The sequence below is a fragment of the Fistularia commersonii genome, chromosome 2 (genome assembly GCF_037954325.1).
Source record: "Fistularia commersonii isolate RoL2024-O1a breed Wild chromosome 2, RoL_Fcom_v1.0, whole genome shotgun sequence".
NCBI classification, from domain to species: Eukaryota; Metazoa; Chordata; class Actinopteri; order Syngnathiformes; family Fistulariidae; genus Fistularia; species Fistularia commersonii.
The window spans coordinates 6,140,863-6,160,630 of NC_141285.1; the positions used below are offsets into that span (position 1 = coordinate 6,140,863).

Here is a 19,768-nt window from a genome sequence, read left to right on the forward strand (position 1 = left end):
AAACATGATTCTGTTGGAATGTCATGTTGACATTAGACAGACCACAGAACAGCATGGACTTTGACTCATGGATTCTATGTCCATCTTGCAAAGTACAATAAAGGACTGAGACTGCTATTGCAAAACTATTAAAACGATTTAAACTTTTGAAATGTAACTGTTAAATCACTCAGAAAGTCATTAAGCCACAATTGGATGTGGACAAGGTAAAGCTTCTGTTCATTATTTTTCTTGCCATGACATTTCATAGCACTTTGAGACATAAGTCATGACAAAGGGCTACACAAACCCTCTCCGCTCGCCCTCTGATGCTTATTGCATAATTTGACAAAATACTTCTCCACCTGCTGTAATTACCACAAGACTGCTTTGATGTGTATCTCTTTGCTGCCTCATTATTATTGTTTGCTGTCTTGCTTCTTTCACTCCAGCTCAGGCTTTTTCATCTCAATCACTGCCTCTGAGGCGGCGTGTCACTGAACTCCTTCACCCACTCAAGGAGACGTCTTATTTTCCAATAGTCACACCAACAGTTGCTCAGTCCATCATAAAAGCTGAATATCACACTGGACCCCTCTGTTCCAAATAGGAGGAACATGTATGTGTGTTTGTATTGAGTGATATGCAGGCAAAAATCCGGGCAGAGGGAGGGAGAGAATGCGGAGGCCAATGTGTGGGCAGATTTGTGTGTGTGTGTGTGTGTGTGTGTGTGTGTGTGTGTGTGTGTGTGTGTGTGTGTGTGTGTGTGTGTGTGTGTGTGTGTGTGTGTGTGTGTGTGTGTGTGAGAGAGAGAGAGTGTGTGAGTGTGTGCGTGCGTGTGTGTTACTGAGCTGATACATGGCAGGCGTAGAGTGAGGACCAGCTTAGAACAGCGCTACCGTATGGAGCTTGTCTGCCTGCTGGGCCTGTGATGGATCTCTCCCACACTGCAACATGAAGTGTGTGTGTGTGTGTGTGTGTGTGTGTGTGTGTGTGTGTGTGTGTGTGTGTGTGTGTGTGTGTGTGTGTGTGTGTGTGTGTGTGTGTGTGTGTGTGTGTGTGTACAAAAGCAAGTGCGTGTGCGTGCACTTGCTTTTGTGCCAAGTGTGTTTTTTTTTTGTCTTCGATGTATGTGTGCTTGCATGCATGCAAGGCAGGGGGAAGGGCCTGTCAGCACTGACATGTTCATTTGAATGAGTAATTATTGCCTGCTCTGTTGCAGGGCCAAGACGTGCCATTTTTTTGCATTTGTGTGGAACTATAATGGGCTGAGTAATAAACCTCTGTGTGAGTGTTGGTTCCTTTTTTTCTTTCACAGCACATAGAAACAAAACTAAAAGTTTAAAACATAAGGAGTATCATTTTGAATTCTAAAAAATAGGAGAGGGTAGTGTTAATTGCAGGTCAGGGGACCCATAGCTTCTTAATGATGTAAATATTTCACTCAGTTTTTTCCATGTCATAGGCCACTCCTTGTGACAAATTTTTTTCGCGATAAAATGTTTTTTTCTTTTGAGCAAGTGGTAAGAAAATAAATGTTTTGATTTGACACTGTTTAATTGGCAAAAATGATTGTATAGTAGGGGGCAGCAGAGGAGAGCTCTAACCATTTCTTAACTGACCCAATGGTTCGCCGGCCTCTCTTTCAATTGAAATAATAGTGTTATCTGTAGTCATCAAGGATTTTGCATGATTTTTCTTTAAAAGGTAAAGCTTATATGCAAGGGGTAGATTACTTTGGCGATTCAGAATTTCATATTGGTGTGAAAGAATAGAAACAAAAAGGGGGAAAAAAAGAGTCAATTGTTTCAGTCCAGCATCTTTCAGGAGCTAAATAGAGAATAGTTGGAGATGTCATATGAAGAGAACTGATTGAGATGACCAGAACCCACCACTTTCATATTTTCAAACAGCCTTCTCTCAAATATGGCAGGAATTGAATTACCAGTTCTTACCTTTCTCTTTTTCAAATCTTACCGAACTAAACTCTGCATAGTTACCGTGCATAGAGTCATAACCCGCATTTAATTAGGCTGTAATTGCCGAGGCTCTCCACACCTGGGCGATGCTTAATTGTGTGCAATGTGGTGGCACAACGACATATAATTCTTGCTTCTTTTTTTTACTCTCGTTTCACCTGCTTTGCTGTCCCATGGTTATGCAAGCTTTACTTCCACTCATGTGACCATGTTTGTGTATGTATTATCTGTGTATCACCTTCCTAAATTCTATATTGTATAATATAATATGATTTCAGTATAAACAAATTAAAGGCTATATACTGTGTGTTTGTGTGTGTGTGCACTGTATATAACAATAACTAATGCAAATTTTAAATAAATACATGGGCAGTGCATATAAATAGCCATTTAAGCTTCATTCTCATCAAGCTATACATCATTTAGGTCACTTAAAAATGAAAGCACTTTCACCACAGTGACATATGATTTGAAGCATTTTCAAAATATCTTACCGGAACGTGTCATCCTGTTAAGGTTAATGTCCAACATCAAGTAATATAAAGGTATTTTTGTCAAACAGATAGATCACTTTTTCATTTTTTTAATTCTGTCAATTGACTTTATTAGACCATCAGACAGTTACAATATTAAAATGTCTGTTTGGATATGAATTGCTTCTGCAGTGATGCATCCATTTACCAAGTTGGCCAAGACTCCTTTAGGTTTCACTCAGGGCTTTTTTTTCAAGCCTAGACAGGTCTGAAAGTTATATCTGAGCTGCACTCAAAATATTTTGACAACTCTTAAATTTACATCGCCTGATGCTGTATAAACCTTGAACTGTTGAGGCTCAATTTTTTTTAGCCATATCTTTTTAAGTCTGTTTTTGGGTTGATCCCATGGCAGGCTATGAGCATTTCTGTTTGTCTGTTTAAGCTGCTGCCTCTAACCAAACTATACAGAGCACTGTTTTGGGAGGTTTTGTTGTTTTTCAAAGTTGCTAAGGAAGTAATCAGTTTTACTTCAGTTTTCTTAAGTATTTTTATTTTTAACACAAAGACTCACTTAGTAGCATTTGGTGGTGCCCGTTGTTGTCATAGCACTATGCAACTTTCCCTGTCTTTAAAGCTTTTTTCCTTCTTTTTTATAATGCTTTATGGTTGCATAGACAACTTTGAAGCAGATCCACAATCAGTTTCTGCTGCACCTGGATTCCCTAACTGAGTTCTGGGATGTCCTTGATGAAATTGACTCCAGCACCTGGATTCTGGAGCCAGAAAAACCCAGCCGATCTGACACCATGAGGCGAATAGCCATTGGTACAGTGTAATACATGGATACTACAGCCTCAATTGACTTCTTGGTTTGATAGAAACATGTTCTGATCGGTTTATGCAGGAAACAACCTCTCAATTAAAGTGGAAGTGGATCCCAGGCACCCCAAGATGCTGCCAGATTGCTGCCTGTTGGGGGCTGAGCATGGTGAGTAGAAACGCCCGACACACTACACATTGGAATGTATTGCATGCACACAAATCACACAAATCATAAAAAAGGAAAAGTGGTTTGAGAGGAACTTTTTTTCGTCAGTATTCTTATTTTTTGGCTGAATTTGTTTTAAAATTGCCCACATTAATCATCATAGAAGAAGTATTGGTATATATTTCTTCCTTATATAATACTTGCATTCATCCGTCCATCCATATTTAGCTATTACACAAAATAACACCATCCATGAAGCCTGAATGAAGTGGAGTGAATGGACATTTGTCAGTAAAATATTTTTATCTGCAAAATTCCCCCCAACATATCTAGCCCGATAGTATTTTTAAAAAGCCAGTGAAATCGTAGTAGTTTAGTTCCTTTGACTTCTCTTTTGGTCTTGTTGAATAGAATCAAGTCAAATAGACAATCTTCCTTAAATAAAATGTTTCCATTGTATCATGCAATGGAATTTAGAATATACATGGACTCTGAAAAGCAGTATTTCTATTATCATACCTTTTTGTACAAAAAATATTTTTCTATTTTATTTCTTAAATCTCAATTTGACATACGTTTCAATGGGATGGGAGAGTGCCTTATGGGTACTTTAATCCATTTTTTGATTTGCACATTAAAAATGTTATTGAAATGATTAATGAAGGTGTCTGAAGTCCAGACTTTCGCCTTACTTCTCTGCATTGCCTTAGCTATTTGAGAGAAGAAACATTTTAGTTGTATGGCACATCAAATAAACCAAAAAAGTAATTGATATTTGAAGGGCAAACAGTTTTTTGGCCTATTGCAGCTTGTTCCTTTAATATATATGGAAGTACATAGCCAAATGTTTCTATTATAGAAATATTTTACTTCTGTTTGACAGCTGCTGTGACTGTCAACACAGTGGACAAAAATTGGTCAGTGCAGATGGGAGACCATCATTCGTCAAAGTCATAAAATTGTATTATTTTATCCTGTAACTGTTGGTACTCCAAAAAAGAGGGAGCTTCAGAGTCACATCACTGCAACCAGATGATCTGCCTGTTTTCCCAGACTAACCTGCCTGGTGATGAAAACATGTCAAGCCTGTGTACATTATTCAGATCAGGTCAGAGGGAAAGGAAAAAAGGAACATCGCTATTTTTTGAGAATTCTATATATCTGCACTTCATCCACTCTGCTTCTGGTGACTACTGTTGTCTGTCATGTCAGAGCTCTTGCAGAATCCTTGAATCATTTTCACTCTTGCCAGCCTGCAAGCTCCGGCACTTTCTATTTAAATCCTCGTCAACTGTCGGCCATTGTTTCTGTAATGCCAGGGTCATGAAACTCCTAGCCTGTTGCTTAGCAATGCAACTCAAAAAATATTAAACACGTGCACACTTCAGCCATCCAAGATGAGAGGCAGGTGGTGACCCTCAAATCAGAGGGGGGTCGCACTGAAATATTGCTTTTGCATGTAGGAATAACAAATAGTGTGAGTGATGAGTGCTGTACAGAAAAAGAGCTCCCCTGTGGAAGCAATGATGGTTAATACCTGACAGTGGCGACACCACTGTCAGCCATGAACAGGGCTGTTGGTACATGAGGGAGACACTTTTCAGTGTATGCAGATAAGTTTTAAAAGAGTTGGTGGCCGCTAGAAATGTGTGGCTTAAGAACAAAATTTAGGTACCGACTATTGTGATTAATCAGACACAGCTGGCAAAATTCTAACATTTTTTTTAGATCATGTAAACCACTGTTAGTGGGTAAGGTTAATGTCCTCCATTAAAAGCTGTTTATGTGCGTGTGTGTGTGCTTGTGCTTGTGCGTGCGTGCGTGCGTGTGTGTGTGTGTGTGTGTGTGTGTGTGTGTGTGTGTGTGTGTGTGTGTGTGTATTGCAGTTGTAACTCCACTGAGGAATAAGCTGAATGCCAACATGCATCTGTGGTGAGAAACATTTGTCTTTTACTGCTTCTTAATGACCATGTTATTACACAAGATCATCATTACCGATAAATACTTTAAAACTAATGCTAATACTACTACAACTAATAATAGTGATGGTGATGATGATGATCATAATATAATAATTACTCTTTTTATTTCACTCACTCATCATTTAGTTCCATCTTTACTTTTGAGAAGCAGGGCTTCAAATGTTCAATTTCTTCAATTTTATTTTCACAGTATTACAGTAATAGCATTGTATAATGTGCAAATTGTTTATCATGGCCTTTGTTTTCAGTGGGAACTCATAGGAGTGGTTGAAATGGAGTAAAACAGTCTTAATTTCCTCATGTGCTTTCTAATTAACAGCATCATAGCATGTTACTATAGTTTTTTGTCACCCACATTTGCACCCCGATCAAACTACACAGATCAATGAGTATAAAAAAACACAAAAGTATTAATGAGCCTTTGCATATTGTTCGCACTGGTGTCTGAATCTACTGCGGAATTATTCCCCATCGTTTTAAGACTTAATTGGTATCCTTTGCTTCTTAGTTGTTGCAATCAGCAGCATAAGCATTTCTCTGTATAGAAGAATTATCAAAGAGAAGAATGAAGCATGTAAAAGCTGTATGTAATATAAAAACTGTAAATGAAATGGTCACAACATGAACACTGAGGGTTGTTAGAAAGGACATGTACTTGTATGTTGGTACTTTAAAGATAAGTACCAACATAAAGGGGTTCTGACAGAAAACAAAAGTACTGCGATAGACTCTGCTGCTCACAATTCTAAGTGTCATGTCAAAGGTAGATAGTGCAACAAACATTCTCTACTAGGCAACTCATAGAAAGGCAGCAGAAAGACGAACCAATTAACACCTACTTGTTACTAAATCCAAACAGATCAGATTACTGTTCCACATTCAGCATCATTTACACAGTTTGAGTCAAATCATGAATTTCACTGAGGCAAAACGCAGGCTTACAGATGGCACACAGTTTTAGATGCTTCCTGGTAAACGACTTTCCTCAGCCAAGGAATCACTGTCATCTTTTTTGATCTCTGGTATCATTTTGAAAACTATTTGGCACAGAATGAACTGGTTTGACCTATACCCCCATTCTGGTTGTACATTACAGTATTGCAGTATTATTAGGTCATAACTCTGTAACAGTTAACTGGTCTTCACTAATAATAGTCACGTTGAATTTCTAGCATTAATGATTCAGCAAAATATATACATTTTATTTATTTAGTGTAAAGATGCTTATAACAGTGGTAACAAACATTTAACATAGCTCATACAATACAGCTAACTATCAATGTTATCTTAATGAAGGTGTAAAAGAGAATTTGAGAACAAAGGAATTTAATGAATTATAGATTAACAGCTAATACTGACACAAAATGTTCTCATGAAAAATCAATCCACAGACAATAAATCTCTAAGTGAAGGTTGTTGATTGTGTTCACTATCGTCATTGAAAATAAGTGGGGGGGGCACTCCCTCTTATTTATAAAGATGTAGGTGAAAATGTTATGATATGTTCGCAAGCTTTTTATCAACTATACTCCAGTTTTCTTACTTCCTACTCATGCATTATAATACTACCACTAATACCTGATTCAAGGTCTTGGTGTTTCTTGGTGTTTTTATAGCTTCAAAATTTATCCTTTTTTGTTGTTTTTTTTTTTTTGTTACATAATATTTTCATATTTTGGTGAAGCCCTGCTAATTTACTCAAGACATTATTTTAATTGATTTCTAGAAACAATCAAGTTCTGTTATACATGGTATGGGCTACTCATGTTTGTTTCCATTCTCCATTTTGTAAAGTCAACCTGTACTTTAGAAGCCCCTGAAACTGTTTTTAGTAATTATGTCTGACCACTTTTAGGGGGTCAGCCCATGTCCTTAACTCTTGGTTAAGGCTGAAGTTACCAGAGATGAACTTTAGACACACATTACACACCACTGGAAGTTTCTTTCCGTAAAGCAACCATCTGATTATCTCTTGGGGGCTGGGGGGGGGGGGGGGGGGGGGGGGCAACATGATTACTGTTCATTTCAGGAGGAGAGATTTCAAAATTTCACCACAGGCCTCTACATTTACCACCCTGCGTGACATGTCTCAGCTAAATCTCCTCAGTTTAATGCTGTAGCAGAAATGCTGCTGTTTATTTTTTCATGTTCTTTTCTATATTTTTTATTTTCTAAGCCAATGGAGAAAGTCTCCTAATCATCCCCCAGTGTCGTCGCGGATTCATTTGCATGCTGTTAATTAGTGTGTGAAGGAGCTGTCTGTGGTCTGCTGGCAGGAACAGGGACTCCAGCGTCTTGCGCAACCTCCAGGATGTTTTGGAGATCGAATTGCCGTCACCTGCCACCCACGAAAAATCTGTATGTCAGTTACCCAACCATCACCTCAACCCTTTCCATTTAAAATATGTCCACTAGCATCACCCCAAGGAGTTTGTGAGTTAGCGTGCTTATGTCTGTGCTGTTTGTATGTCAGTCCAAGCTTCACATTCTAAAGGGGGCACGGGCTAGGTTTTTCTGTATATTTCCATTTTTCTGCAGTCTGTTTTTCAGAGGTGGCCACAAAGTCCTTTAATTAAGTTGTTTACATATCCAATCATTAGAATAACAGCAAAATTCTTCGCGACATCAAATCAGTCTAATCATACAAAACAATTTATCTCTCTCTCGCCCCCCTCTTGTAACACTAGTTCTCATCCCCTCCCATCACCGCTGTGGGGTTGAAAGGGCGTCGTGTTTATCCACTGTCGCTACCATGATTAATACCTCAGTTTCGTTAACATTCAGGGGAGCAGAGAGGAAAGTTGGCAAAAAAAATAAAAAAAACAAAAGTTGCATTGGGCAGATGTTTATTCTTTTACCTGCCCATCCTCTTTGATAAGATAGTTGCAAAAAAGCAGGAGCTTCTCATTGAGTAAAAGTGCAAACGGAAGCTGAGTGTGATGAGAGACGTCCCACAATGCCCCACTGTGGTACAGACAGCTGCATGCCCCCCCTCTCATTGTTCACCGTTGAAGGCGGCGAGTTCGCCAATTTACCGGAGAGCCCCGCCAGCACAGGGTCAGACTTAGTTGCTATTCACGGAGGGCAGTGACCGACAGTGTTGGTTGAGAAAGAACTTCTGAGAGGGAAAGAATACAGGAGCAAAATAATTAAAAACAAACCCTCCACAGCCTCTCATTTACTGGTTTATTACAGTAACAATTTTTCAATAACAATTAACAATTTCGCCCTCCGTTCCATAGAACAGAAAGTCTTTATATGCACATAAAAAGTGCATACTTACACATTTCATAACATTTGCAATCCATCGTAGTGTTTCTGTGTTTGCGCAGAGTTTCAGCATTGAGTGTGGAATCTGTTACTCCTGTCGGCTCCAAGCTGCGATCCCTGACCAGGTGTGCAATAACCCTCATTGCGGCCAGCCCTTTCACCAGGCTTGCCTGTATGAGGTAGGTTCGCACAATCAGTCACAAAAAGCAAAAAATATCAACTGCCCTCCCAAGAACAGAGGGTCATCATCACTGAATCCTCATGTGATAACACTAGACCATGTCAGCCTGAAAGTTGGTTCGCCATAGCAAACCAACTTTCTCCTTCTAACCCTATTCTCTGTATCCTCCTCTCTCACACCAACTATCTTAATATCTTCTCTCACTATGTCCAGACCTGCCTGGCAGCTCCAATTCCAGCATCTGTCTACCAATATATTCACTATCCCTCCTTTGTACATGACCAAACCATCTCAGTCTGGCTTCTCTGACCCTCTCTCCAAAGCATCTAACATGTGCTGTTGCTCAGATAGACCCATTCCTGGTCAAAGAGAACCTCAACATCTTCATCTCTGCGACCTCTAGCTCTGCCCCCTGTCTTTTGGTCATTGTTACTGTTTCTAGTCCATACAGCATGGCTGGTCTCACCACTGTCTTGTACACCTTTCCTTTCTTTCTGTCCGATACTCTTCTATCACATAGTACCCCTGACACTTTTCTCCACCCATTCCAACCTGCTTGAACCTGTCTCTTCACCTCTTTTCCACACTCTCCGTTGCCAGTCTAACATACTTCTCTCCCTCTCCAGGCTTCCTCATACAATACCAGATCTCCTCTCTTGGCATCATGTCATATGCTTTTCTAGGTCTACAAAAAATAGCCATACTGCTGCTCACAAATGCTGACTTCTGCTCTCAGTCTAGTTTCCACTACTCGTTCCCATAACTTCATTGTACGGCTCATCAACTTTATCAGCAATTCTGCATAACCCCCTTATTCTTAAAAATAGGCACCATTACACTTTGTCTCCATTTTTCAGGTATCTTCTCACTCTCTTAAGATCCTGTTGAATAATCGAGTCAGAAACTTTACCGCTGCCTCTCCCTGACACTTCCACATTTCCACAGGTATATCATCAGGACCAACTGCCTTTCCACTCTTCATCCTCTTATATGCCTTCCTCACTTCACTCTGACTAATGTTTGCTACTTTGTGGTCTACAATAGTCACCTCTTCTACCCTTGCCTCTTTTTCATTTTTCACATTCATCAGCTCTTTCAAGTACTGTTTCCACCTTGCCATCACTCTTCTAGCATCTGTCAATACATATCTCTATCCTTAATCACACAGACCTGTTGTACATCCTTTCCATCATTATCTCTCTGTTTTGCCAACCTGTATAGTTCTTTCTCTCCCTATGGTCCAACCAAGCATACAGATCATCGTATGCCCATTGTTTTGCCTTGGTACCTCTATCATCACCTTACGTTGTATCTCCCTGTATGCTTCTCTGTTCTCTTCAGTCCTCTCGGTATTTCTCAGTATATGGGCTTCTTTTTTGCTAACTGCTTTCTCTGTATATACTCCTGCTATTCCTCATTCCACCACCAAGTCTCCTTATCTACTTTCCTTCCAGATGACACACTAAGTACTCTTCTACCTGTCTTCTTGATGACACTAATTGTTGTTGTCCAATCATCTGGAGGCTCTCCCTGACCACCCAGAGCCTTTCTCAACTCCTCCCTGAAAACCATACAACACTCCTTCCTCTCCCTTTCAGCTTCCCCCATTTTGTCCTTTGCTATGCCTTTGTCCTCTTGATCTTCCTTGTCACCAGTCACCCTACAAACCACCATCCTACAACTACTTTGCAGTCACTGATCTCTTTCAGGTTTCCTCATCTATACAAGATGTAGTTCACCTGCGTGCTCCTACCTATGCTCTACCCTATGTTACTATTGTTTCTGGAAAAATGAATTTACGACAGCCATTTCCATCCTTTTTGCAAAATCTACCACCATCTGTCTCTCTGCATTCCTATCTTGTATACCAAATCTACCTGTTACTTCTTCATCACCTCTATTGCCTCCACCGACATGTCCATTGAAGTCTGCACCAATTACTACTCTCTCATCTCTTGGAATATTCTGCATCACTTCATCTAACTCATTCCAGAACTTCTCCTTCTATTCAAATTCACAGCCCACTTGCGGGACATAGCCACTAACAACAATGAGCACCACACTTTCAATTTCCAGTTTCAGACTAAGTCCCTCTGACATTCTTTTCAACTCCAGAATGTTCCTAACAAACTCTTCCTCCAAGTTAACTCCTAATCCATTTCTCTTCTTGTCAGTACCATGGTAGTACAACTTAAAGCCTGTTCCTAAGCTTCTAGCCTTACTAACTTTCCAACTGGTCTCCTGGATACATAGTATATCTACTTTCTTTCCCTGCATCATGTCGACCAACTCTCTACCTTTTCCTGTCATAGTCCAAATATTCAAAGTCCCTAATCTCAGTCCCAGAATCTTGCCATTCCTCTTCTCTCTCTGCTTCCGAACACACCTTTTTCTTCTCCTTCTTTGACCAACAGTAGCCCAGTTTCTATTGGTTCCCTGTAGGTCATTGATACCAATGGCGGTTGTTAATCCGGGCCACAACTGATCCAACATGATCTGCTTATTGTTTTTGATTCGCATATTATGTTTTGACAAAAGTTTTATGTCGGATGCCCTTCCTGACGCAACCCTCTGCATTTATCCGGGCTTCGGACAGCTCAGGGAGACACTGCCCCTTGACGTCCCAAGGCTGGCTCGGGAAAACACCGGCCAGTGCCACCCTGAGGCTACATTATACATACATACACATATCAATGTGTATGTATGTGTATATATGTATATATATACACATACATTCACCTTTTAAAAAAAACTGCAATAATTCCTCTATATAAGGAAACGTTCACCTATAAAATCCTTTCCGGACTCAATGATCAAAAAAGTCTGTCAGCTGGCTGCTGGACGGTAGCATTCACTCTTTAGCTTGTTGAAAATAAAAAGATTTGGTCCAAAACTGTTGCAAACTGTTTGTTTGTTTGTTTGTTTGTTTGTTTTTGAACAAAGAATTACCCCTTTTGTCATATTTGGAATATATCCTGAGCTGATCGCAGTGACTTTATCTCAGAACTCAAAACTACATCCCCGGTGGTGGACAGACAAGTTTGAGTTTGATGACTGATAGACACACTGCCGCTTCAAGTCACACGTCACATAAGGTCTCTGTCCTCCTCACATTTGGCAAACAGCTGACTTGTTGTCTTTAAATTTTTGACTCTTTGTGTCCTGCTAAATATGGAAGGACACTGAAGTATTCTCAGGGCTTTCACCTGAAACTTTACAGAGTATTACTTGAATGTAGCTTTCAAAGTGTGCAGCATTGAGTGTACATTGAAACAAGCTTTATTATCACTTGACACTGACCCATTCGATCCAAGGTAACCATTTGATGAAGTGGTCTTTTCTCTTTGTACTCCCCTCTCAGTGGCTGCGCGTGCTGCCCGCCAGCAGGCAGAGCTTTGACATTGTTTTTGGAGAGTGTCCTTACTGCAGCAAGGTATGTCTGCCTTCAGGAAGGCCTTCACTGCAAAGTCAATAGTCAGAATACTTAATTAGGATTACTAAATACATCACGCAGCCTTCTCCTTTCTGAAAGGCTGGGGAGCGCATTCACAAATATGCATCGCATTCAGGTGCTTTTTACTAAAACTACTCATCCTGTCAAAAAAGAACACGTAAAGTATGCAATAGTGGAAGTATGAATAAGGCACATTGAAAATCAAAGACAGTTCTATTTGCACATGTGATCGTTCAGTCTATTTAATGAACAAAGATGAAGGCAATTTTCCCTTTTTCCAAAGAAGTAATCCTTCATTTCAGCCATCAAGAACATACACTAAGCAGAACTCTCCTTCTGTTTCAGTCTATTACAGCGAAAATGGCAGCTCAAAAGTCCTGAGAAGTGGCTTCATGAGCGATTACAACTTTGCAAAGTGACTTAAAAAGACTGTTAATACCACAAGAAGCACCTCCTAAAAAGCAGAGTGGATCCATTACAGGAAGTAGGCTTCAGCAGCCAGGAGAAGGATGGCTGCTTCAATTACCAACCAGTGCAACTATGTGGGATCAGCTGTCTGTCCTTCACCTCTGCGTCGCTCAATCTCCCACCTTTGCTGCAAGCTGAGCCTGCTCTGTGGATTGCCAGCCAAAAATATTCCCTTTCCCATGAGTCCATGTGTGCCAGGCCCCTGTTTTCATAATTCCTGTGTCCCTTGCTCTGGGGCAGATCTCTTGACTTGTTTCACTGAAGGTGCAATAAGGTCATCTGTGTCCAGAGGTATCTTGGTAGAATTTAATTTCTGGTCAAGAAAATTTTTGTTCTCTAAGGGTCAAACACTTCGTCTGAATTAAATAAATGTATAATAAGTGGACTTCTAGCATGGCATTGTCGTATTTTCTTCACGTAAAGCTAGTTCAAACTGAGACATGAATAGTGTTATTGTGGTCATTCATAGTATGTTTCAAACCTGTACTCACACCTGCTTAGGCTTTACTCTGTCTTATTGGAGGGCCTCTCAAATAGCAAGCAGGAATAGGATTGGCCCTTGGCCCTTCTTTCTCAACATTGTCATCATCAGCACTGTCCTCTCCATAATCTGTCTGTCCAGACTCTGGCCTCAATGATCTTCTGACTCCCTCGTTATTCTATGACCAAAAAAAAGTGCATGATGGAGGAATAAACATCCTCCTTCAAAGGACATTCTCTATTTTTTTTTCTGTGGGTATTCAACTTTACATGACTAATGGGGTTGTTATGCTATTTGGAGTGTTGTTTGAGACAAAGCTACCTTTACCTTTTCAAATACCAATCCAGGTAATCTCAAAAGTTGCTCCTTTGTCCCCAGCGAATGACAATACCATTAGCATAACAACCCCCTTAGACCTTGTTTCTGTCGATCAACTCTTCTTTTTACATAACAAGCCACCATAACCTAGACCTGCCCAAAACTCTGGCAGTCATATATCCCCCACAGGTCATTAGAATTGAAGAAGCCTCTCGGATGAGGTGTGAAACGTCTTCAAGTGAAGAAATTCAAGTACAGTTGCCATGAAGAAGAAGATTTCGACAAAAATTCACCATGACCTGGATGACTGAGGACATCCATATACATAAAATAGAAATAAAACTAGACTACTGAAAAGTAATATAGAAAACAAATATTGTGTAGCTCAATGTGGTGGTGAAATGGTAGATCAGTCTAACAATTCACTGATATACAGTAAACATCAATTTTCCAACTCCATACTGTCCAAAAGCCCCCACAGATGTTCACCTGGGTTGAGATGTGATGAGTGAGGGTAGTGAAGCACACTGTTTCTGTCATTTCACCCTCCTCAACCTCAACCAAGCCCCTCTGTTTTGTCCAGGAACACCCGCAACCATTATCTTCCTACCCCTATATTGAAGTTTGAGGAGTCACCTGTCTCTATGTCCTAGAACAACTGTTTTCATGCTTGACCAGTTTCCATCAAACTTAGCTCTCAGAGCTTCAATCGTTCAGGAAATAATGAACAGAGAAATCAGTAGTGGAAAATGATGGTGCCGACATGGCAGCTTTTATTCCCATTTGACATTTACTCTCCTTACTAAACCACCAGTAAATGGCCACTTCTATTTAACTAGGAATCAAACTGCCCAGCACTTTATGGAAATTAAAATGACAGGATGAGAGGAAATCGGGGGCATAATTGTCGACACCTTGCGCAGTATAAAGTGTGTGTCATCAACTTCTTCAAATTGGGCCATTGAGAAGGCTGTCGTCAGGTCCCAGGGGTCAAGATGTGAATCTGGTGAATTTGAGGAGCATCCTCCAGCAGTCCATATCAGTCAGGCATGCTCCCATATTGCTGCCCTCACATTTCCTCTCAGATTATCAGACTTAACATGCTGTTTTGTTACAAACACCGACATGATGGACAACAAGCACCGCATTTCAATAATATATTTTTTACTACCCCACATACCAATTTATGTCCTCATTAATAGGGAAAGCATGAAGCAAGAGGGAACATATAAAGCTGGTTTACATAGGAGTTGTTAACCCGTTGGCCAATTAGTAGCATTAGCTTGGACAGTTGGTGTATGTCATGACAAAAAAAAAGTTTTATTTTTTTTAACCTGCAGACTTATGAGTAAACCAATGATGACTGCAGTTAATAGAGACAATGTTAATTTAAGCATGGTTCTTCCATGCCTGCTTGATGACATAAGTTGAAGAAGCCTATAAACAAAGAAGAGTAAACTACTTGAGATCTCTCCATGCACTTGCTATAATGGCTTAAAAGAGATTAGAGACACCATCAACATAGATACGTTGGATGAAGGGTGGCCAGCCCCACCCATCAACATCCTTGTTTGAACAAATCAATCTGTAATGTAATGGATGTCACAAGTTGTATACTTGCCTAGTTGACTCTTTCTCCCAGGAGCTCCTGACCAAATCATGTACTTACCTTACCATTGGTGGAAGGACGATTTAGGTTATTGGTTGACTCCCCTGAAAGTCTGCAAGTCACAGTTAAGTCTAAGGTATCCCTGCCTCCAGCATGTCCTTACGACACTTAAGAGTCTGGCTACTGGTGGTTGTACAAATATCTCAGAGGATGAATATGGCCACCTCATCTGAAGATACAAAGTCACACAGGAAGTTAAAAAAAAACAGGCATTTACATCTGATATTGATAATTAAACTACATTGAGTAAAATGGGTGGAGTCATTTGGTATAATCATATATTTGTGACTTCAATTTCATAGCGGTCCAGATTCCAGAAAAAAGTGTTTCTGTGAGTTTGCATATTGTGCAGATAATGCAATACCTTGCTATGTAATGTATCTCCAACGTCCTGTATTCCCCCAGAGAATAGATTAGCCATTGCCACTGTAATGGAAATGCTGTGTGTGTGTGTGTGCGTGCGTGCCTGCGTATCTACGTGCACATGCGTGTGTGTACATGGGTTCTACAAAGCCGACCAATCTCAATACGTCACACACTGGCCAGACGTTGTGTATGACATATATTGTATTAGAACATGTATCTTTCTCAGACACAAATTTATTTGATGCATATACTGCTCCTTATCTGTGGTGGGCACCTGGGCTTTGTCAGCAGAGGAGCATGTGGTCCAAACAATACATAAAACACTGCCTTCATACAGGTATGACCTCACCTTTTAAAAGGTTAAAGATAAAACTTGACAAACCCTAAAGACATGGCAACGAGAATGTTAGATTGTACGGTTCTTGTTTAAAAATCTTTTTTTTTTTTTTTCCCATTCCATTCCATTCTAAAGAGAACTGTCTGAAACACAAAACACCCAGTAACACATGGCTCACTTGTGTCAGCACCATTTAGTGATAACTGCTGGACTGACTCTGGCAGCTTATCCATCAGTCTGGAACATGAGGTAGCAGAGATCATACAGCAAGTGTGAAAAGAAAATCAGGAGCAAACATGATTTATAAAGAGTGGGAAAAGAGCACAGACATGGAGGAGTCAAAACCAGGTCTGTTGTTTCATTTTAGAAATTTCTTTAAAATTCATGGTGACTGTGGTTGATTAAAGCAATAATTCCATAGTGGGTGGAAGAACTGCAACAGTCTTCTGCTACATGTTCAGTGGCACTGAACATGTAGCACAGCTACCTGCCACTGTAAATTACTGTAATTTCCAGACTTTGAAAACACCTGAATATAAGCCACACAAGCTAAAAAAGAAATAAGCAAATATACATACATTTATAGGCCATACTTATCCATAAGCCACAGGTACCACATTGTACCATTAGATATTTAAACAGAAAGATGTTCCACAGAGTGATGCAGCCTAAGGGCGACACTAGCCGGTATCTCCCCGAGGCCAGCCTTTGGACACAGAGCAGTGTCTCCATGAGCTGGTCCCAAGCCCAGATAAATGCAGAGGGTTGCGTCAGGAAGGGCATCATTGTAAAACTTATGCCAAAACCAAACATACGAATCAAACCTTAATAACCAGATCATACCAGCTCTGACAAGGCCCGGGTTAACAACGACCGCCATTGGTACGGATGACCAGGGTACCAATGGAAACTGGACTACTGTAGGTCAAAAGTAGAGACAGAAGTGGAAAGGCAAGAGTTTGTGACTGAGAGTAGGCACTTTGAACTACTATGACAGGAAAATGAAGAAGCCCATGGGAAACTGAGTGTGACGGGTCAGGCGGACTCGGGCAGGGAACCACACCACCAGAACTAGAGTTAGATCGAGTCTCTTTATTTCTGACCGGTACTCTGGGTTTCACAGGGTCGGGGTCCGAAGGTCCAGATGGGGCTCTTGCAGGGTCAGGGTCCAAAGCTCCAGAGGGGGCTCTCGCAGGGTCAGGGTCCGGTGGTCAACAAGGTGCTCTCGCAGGGTCGGGTGGAGAATTGCAATTCTCCAGCGCCAGGCGGAGCGTGGCACTGCTCTTTATAGAGATCTTGATGAGCGGCAGCTGGCCGCTGCTGCAGCTGGCGCTGATTTTTAATTGGGACCCAGCCGTGTCTCCTCTCGGCTGCCGAGAGGAGATCCTGACACTGAGAGGACTGAAGACAACAAATAACAGTACAGGGAGATACTACGGAAGGTGAAGATAGAGGTAGCAAAGCAACACAAAGGGCGTACAATGACCTGTATGCTCAGCTGGAAATTAAGGAGGGAGAGAATGATCTAAACAGGTTGGCCAAACAGAGAGATAATGATGGAAAGGATGCACAACAGGTCTGGGTGATTAAGGATAGAGAGGGAAATGTATTGACAGATGCTAGAAGAGTGGTGGCAAGATGGAAAGAGTACTTTGAAGAGCTGATGAATGTGGAAAATGAAAGGCAGGCAAAGGTAGAAGAGGTGGCTATTGTAGACCACAAAGTAGCAGACTTTAGTAAAAGTGAAGTAAATGAGGCATTGAAGAGGATGAAGAGTTGAAAGGTAGTTGGTCCTGATGATATACCTTTGGAGGTGTGACAGTGTCAAGGAGAGGCAGAGTTTCTGAATAGTCTCTTCAACGGCATCTCAGAGTGAGAAGATGCCTGAAAAATGGAGACGAATTGTGATGGTGCCAAATTTTAAGAATAAAGGGGCTATGCAGAATTGCGGCAACTATAGAGGGATAAAGTTGATGAGCCATACAATTAAGTTACGGGAAAGAGTAGTGGAAACTTGACTAAGAGCAGAAGTCAGCATTTGTGAACAGCAGTATGAATCATGCCTAGAAACAGCACAGCAGATGCAGTATTTGCTTTGAGAATGCTAATAGAGAAGTTCAGAGAAGGCCAGAGGGAGCTGCATTGTGTTTTTGTAGACCTAGAAAAGGCATATGACAGGGTGCCAAGAGAAGAGCTCTGGTATTGTATGAGAAAATCTGGATTGGCAGAGAAGTATGTTAGACTGGTGCCGGACATGTATGCTAGCTGTGAGACAGCGGTGTGACTTGCTGTAGGGGTAACAGAGAAGTTCAAGGTGGAGGTGGGACTCCATCAGGGATTAGCTCAGAGACCCTTCTTGTTCGCAGTGGTGATGGACAGGCTGACAGATGAGGTTGGACGGGAATCTCCATGGACCATGATGTTTGCAGATGACATTGTGATCTAAAGTGAGAGCTGAAAACAGGTTGAGGAAAATCCAGAGAGGTGCAGGTATGCGCTGGAAAGGGGAGGAATGAAAGTTAGTCACAGCTAGACATAATATAAGTGTGTAAATGAGAGGAACTAGGATGGAAACAGTGAGGCTACAGTGAGTGGAGATCAAGAAGTTAGAGGATTTCAGGTGTGGTCAACAGTCCAAAGCAACGGAGAGTGTGGAAAAGAGGTTCTGGTTCTGCTTGAACTCTCAGGTTCAAGCAGGTTGGAATGGGTGGAGAAAAGTGTCAGGGGTACTATGTGATAGGAGACTATTGGCCAGAATGAAAGGAAAGGTGTACAAGACAGTGGTGAGGCCGGTGATGCTGTATGGCCTACAGCAGAGATGAAGATGTTGAGGTTCTCTTTGGGAGTGACCAGGATGGATAGGGTCAGGAATGAGATGTTGAGGTTCTCTTTGGGAGTGACCAGGATGGATAGGGTCAGGAATGAGTCTATCAGAGGAACAGCACATCTTACATGTTTTGGAGAGAAGATCAGGGAAGCCAGACTAATATGGTTCGGTCATGTACAGATGAGGGATTATGAATCTATTGGTAGACGGATGCTGGAATTGGAGCTGCCAGGTGGGAGGTCTTGAAGAAGACCAAGGAGAAGATTTATTGACGTAGTGAGAGAGGATATGAAGGTAATTGGTGTGAGTTAGGGGGATACAGAGAATAGGTTTAGACTTAGATGGAAAAGGTTGATTTGCTGCGGCGACCCCTGAAGGGAAAAGCCAAAAGGAGAAGAAAAAGTTCAAAGCATGAGAAAAAAGTAGCAGCTTGTAGTCCGGAAATTACGGTAAACAGGGAAACATTTGTTGGAAAGTCACATCAGTGCCACCCTCACTTCTTACAAGTGGACAAATATTTTTAAACCTCGCATCAACCGGTGTAGAAGAACTTCAGGAGTACACTGTTAAATAGATAAACAGTCAAATCAGCAGGGCTGCCAGGGCAGACCTTCTTGGATTGAGTGTGTCTTAGTCACCTAATGCTGAGTAGGACTCGTGATGAAATAAGCTAAAAGATCCATCATAATCCATCAAATCGTATTGTGGAATAAATGAGATTATGTGCAGTGCATCCTGGTTGCTGTTGGTCTCTAACAGAAAGAGTGTGAAAGGCCTACTGTTATCACCTATGCAGCAAAGAAAGAAATAAGAGCTATTTATGAGGGTTGCTTTAATCTTGATTCTTTAATGCAATTATGAAGATAAGGTATTCTAGTTTTCATCATCATTTCTTATCAACACTTTAAATCTAATTTCACGCAACAAATTGAATGTATTTTTCCAATTTATCTTTTTGTTTTGTTTTTTTTCCTTGAGCAGTTAGTCTGACAT

General features: G+C 40.9%; 1 protein-coding gene across 3 annotated transcripts in view; it reads left to right on the top strand.

Moving 5' to 3' along the window:
• Positions 1 to 13,162, top strand: part of fancl (FA complementation group L) — a 38,357-nt gene extending 25,195 nt beyond the window's left edge. Inside the window, exons 9-15 of one of the 3 annotated variants that reach the window (XM_086165147.1) lie at positions 3,109 to 3,259; positions 3,339 to 3,422; positions 5,309 to 5,354; positions 7,681 to 7,762; positions 8,737 to 8,853; positions 12,217 to 12,288; positions 12,655 to 13,162. In XM_086165147.1, the coding sequence (XP_086021273.1) occupies positions 3,109 to 3,259; positions 3,339 to 3,422; positions 5,309 to 5,354; positions 7,681 to 7,762; positions 8,737 to 8,853; positions 12,217 to 12,288; positions 12,655 to 12,690 (588 nt within the window). In that variant the 3' untranslated portion in view covers positions 12,691 to 13,162. The remainder of the gene's footprint in view (positions 1 to 3,108; positions 3,260 to 3,338; positions 3,423 to 5,308; positions 5,355 to 7,680; positions 7,763 to 8,736; positions 8,854 to 12,216; positions 12,289 to 12,654) is intronic. The other 2 variants (XM_086165149.1, XM_086165148.1) reach the window with 2 other exon arrangements.
• Positions 13,163 to 19,768: the final 6,606 nt, after the last annotated feature.